The following is a 3852-nucleotide window of genomic DNA, read 5'->3' as shown; positions in this document are numbered from 1 at the left end:
GCTGAAGTGGAGCCGTTTTTGTGTGCACATCCTCCCTGGGGTACAAGCAAAGAGCACACACTGCAGGTAGCATCAATCTGCCTGCTGCAGGTACTCAGTATGGAGAGCTGGATCCGAAGCTGTGTACAACAGCACGGAAACAAGTCTGAGCCCAAAGCACTTGGCTCTGTATGGAGCAATCCTGGCATTGTTGCTGCCCTTCAGATTTGATGAAACCAAGATCTGAGTCAATTTGCTGCTAAGGTTTTGTTCAGCTGAAACCTGTTCCTAAGTAAACTGAAAATATCTGCTGGTGATTTAAGGGAAGCAACAGCCAGTTATTTGCTGTGACAGTTATAACTCGTGTTTAATTTACTAATAAAAGTGCAGAGCAGCAGTATTCCTTAGTCTGTTTTGTACAATAATGACATTGCTATTGATAATAATATGATGCACTTTTAGAATAATAGAAGTACCCAAAAAAACCCTCTGAAACATATTCTGTCCATGTTTTATGCATTTTTAGAAACAGCAAACTGAAGAACAGAGAGTTCAGATCATTTTTCCAGAACTTCAAAGTAAATCAGTGCAGGAAGCCACAGAGAATTTAGCCATCCTGACTCTGTGAATTATTACAAACATGGAAGTTATTAAAATGAGTGAGTGATCTGGTATCATAGCTGTAAATGGATAGCTAAAATAACAATATTTGGCCCCATAATTTGCCTAATAAAATTCATATACACACAGAGAGAGATTGTACTATCTCACAGCTGAGATAAAAAAAAGAAGAAAAACAATTATAAATTACATCTATAATATTTAATGTAAATAAATATGTGGGGAATATAAACTCAGTCAAGATATGGCTTTATTGAGATTAACAAGATTTCCAATGACTGACTGTAAAAAAAAAAACAACCAAACACTTCGCATTTTCTCATTTTCTACAGAGCTTCCAAGATTCAGCTACAGAGATTCAGGTCTCATGTCCCTCAATATTTTTTTCCCATCCAAAGTGAGCTATTGTAAAGAAATTCAGGTAAGAAAAGTCAAAAGGATACAATAGTTCAAAAGAACTGCTAAGATCATTATAGGCACTGTGGTAATTTTTAATAAACTGAAGATCAGTCACCTGTCTCAACAATATACTTTTCTGGCCAGTACACCAAAGATGAGATCTTTATGCATAAGATCTAGTCTTTTGGAATACAAATAGTATTTTGGGTTTTGCCTTCAACCTTGCACATTTGTTTGTTTTTAAATAACGTAAATCAGTGTGTTGCATGTGAGTCAGCCTGAATAATTTCTGTGGCATGTGGCCCTAAGTCATTACTTTAACTGAATCTATTAATACTGCTGGTATTTAACTGTCAAGACATTTCCACTTTAAAGAAAGTTCTTGTAAAGCATATCTGTATCTACTCACTGAAGTGGTACATAGACACAGGAAAACTCACTGCAGTCATGCTTTGCAAACTCTTGTTTTGAAATATTTTTTTTTAATTTTATCCTACTTCTTAGGAATATAATTCCTTCTCTACTTTTAAAGATTCTCCTTTTTGCATGGAGTGAGGATGAATGAAAAATTCCATTGGAGCCTCTGACTAAAGAAATCAGCATGCAGCATACCTTGAATGAGCTGAGAGCAGTGGCTGGCTGCTCATCTCACAGTCAACTTCTGTTCTGTTATTCCCATCTTTCAGGCAGGAGAGTCTCTGCTTGCCTCCCCTGATCACATCCCTAGGGTAGCTGAGCACCTCAAGGGCAGGACTAAATTAAACACAAATGCTCCCAGGTACTCAGGCAGTGCTGTTATCTCCATCCCTCAGGCCCCAGAGAGAACACCTTGTCCCCAGGCAGGCAGCTGGCAGTGCCTGAGGGAACATCACCCCAGGGAGAGTGCAGCAGGGGCAGGGACCCTGTGACAAGGCTGGACTTGCAGGATTAAAGTCTTTGCAATTTATAGAAAGCCACCCACCAAATCAGCGGAAAGATCAGGACTAGTGCCTGGGTCTCCCAAATCCCAATCAAAAATCTGATCTCCAAACACACCCCATCTGTATTTCCTCACATACATCCCCAAGTCTAAACAATATTCTCACAATAATAACCCTACCCCCCCCTTACATTTAACACCTCTTAATATCAACAGGTATTTTTCACTTTCTTCTTGGCTAAGGGCTGAACTAGAAAAATCCCATTTTAGACCCTTCAAGCAGAAGGCAAGCTCTACATGTAGGTCAAATTGCCACAGTGGGTGCATGCAAAGTGAATATTGTTACCTTTGCAGATACCAAATTCATCACCAAAGTCATCCTCCTCAGTGTAAAACTGGCACTTCAGCCCAGGACCACACTTGACACCATCCATACCCGAGACCGTACGATAGCAAGTCTCCCCCAGAGCAGCTGCACACACTCTGCAACAGCCACAGTCATCCAGCACCGTTCGCTTACAGCGCAAGGTACTTTTGCATGAGTTACTGTCACAGGGCTCGGGACAATCTACTGCGTATTTCGCACTCCAAGCAGTTCCAGCGTGCACGGGCATCAGGAGGAGTGTGAGTAACAGGAAGCCCTTCATGTCTTGCAGGGGTAAATGCTCCATCCCAAAGAGCAGGCTTTAATGCTCAGCCTGCTGTTGCCTCTTGCTGAGGGAAGCAGCGGTACAGAATCCAAAGTGGTAGCTGCACACATCAGCCTACAAGTTTATGAGCTTTATACAGTGTGTTGCCCACATGTTGCACCGTCGTCAGCTTCCTCAATCCGGCAGCGCTGCTCCTGCCAGCCTCCCTTTTTTCAGTTTATGAAATCCAGGATGAAGGTTGGATTAGCACTCTGCTGCCATCCAGGAATTGAAAAGCCTGAGCTGATGTAATCTGTTATGTTTAGTTGGTTGTTTTGCATGAGGACTAAAAACTCTCTCACATCCGTTTCAAATGCTCAAGGATGTCTGCCAAAAGAAAAAAAAAACACTGCTCCTGCCAGCCTCCCTTTTTTCAGTTTATGAAATCCAGGATGAAGGTTGGATTAGCACTCTGCTGCCATCCAGGAATTGAAAAGCCTGAGCTGATGTAATCTGTTATGTTTAGTTGGTTGTTTTGCATGAGGACTAAAAACTCTCTCACATCCGTTTCAAATGCTCAAGGATGTCTGCCAAAAGAAAAAAAAAACAAAAAAAAAAAAAACCCAAACCAAACTACACACAACCAAAAAAAAAAAAACAAAACCCAGCTCCGAGTAGGTTGCATACCTTCCTGCAGGACAGGGATCGCTCTGACACTGGGCACACTGCTGACAGGAGAGCTCTGCCTTGCTATCACAGCTCATAAGGCTAGAAGAAAATCAGACTGAATTATCTCACTGCTGAAAGAATAATCTTTAACAGAATAAATCTTTGCCATATCCTTTGAGGGAATGTGGACAGTTACTTTAAGGAATTAAGTGAGATCATGTCATTTAACAGCCAAGCTCAGATGTTTCAGTAGTTTTTTCTGCCTACATTGAAATAGTACATTTTAATGAGTATTTAGGTGGAGATGAATTAAACATTTTACTCAAAGATTACTGCTAGAACTAAAAACTGGTCAAACAGAACCTGGAATTTTGCAGGACCTCCACAGTTCAGGAGAATGATCAGTGAGTGGCCCCAACTTCACAACCAAAGAGGAAATCCCCATCCACCACCAGCACCATCTGAACAGCCATAACATGAAACCAGGGGAGCTGATTCTCCTCCTCCTCTTTACACCACTTGTATTCTGAAAAACTCTACGGGATGCCCTAATGTTGTTTTTCAATGCAATCTGTGTAAACAAACAGAAAACAAGTCTCTATTTCCCCTGTCTCCCCTCTTAGACTTTATTCATCC

At 41.2% G+C, this 3852-nt stretch overlaps 1 protein-coding gene across 2 annotated transcripts in view; it reads right to left on the bottom strand.

The window, feature by feature from the left end:
• ESM1 (endothelial cell-specific molecule 1) overlaps positions 1 to 2589 on the bottom strand; it is a 6287-nt gene extending 3698 nt beyond the window's left edge. The window contains exon 1 of one of the 2 annotated variants that reach the window (XM_009076051.1): positions 2265 to 2589. In XM_009076051.1, the coding sequence (XP_009074299.1) occupies positions 2265 to 2589 (325 nt within the window). The remainder of the gene's footprint in view (positions 1 to 2264) is intronic. The other variant, XM_009076052.1, reaches the window with a different exon arrangement.
• Positions 2590 to 3852: the final 1263 nt, after the last annotated feature.

Source organism: Acanthisitta chloris, unplaced genomic scaffold (assembly GCF_000695815.1).
Source record: "Acanthisitta chloris isolate BGI_N310 unplaced genomic scaffold, ASM69581v1 scaffold166, whole genome shotgun sequence".
In the NCBI taxonomy this organism is placed as follows: Eukaryota; Metazoa; Chordata; class Aves; order Passeriformes; family Acanthisittidae; genus Acanthisitta; species Acanthisitta chloris.
Note: the sequence above shows the minus strand (reverse complement) of the source record. Positions and strands in the feature narration are given on the sequence as shown.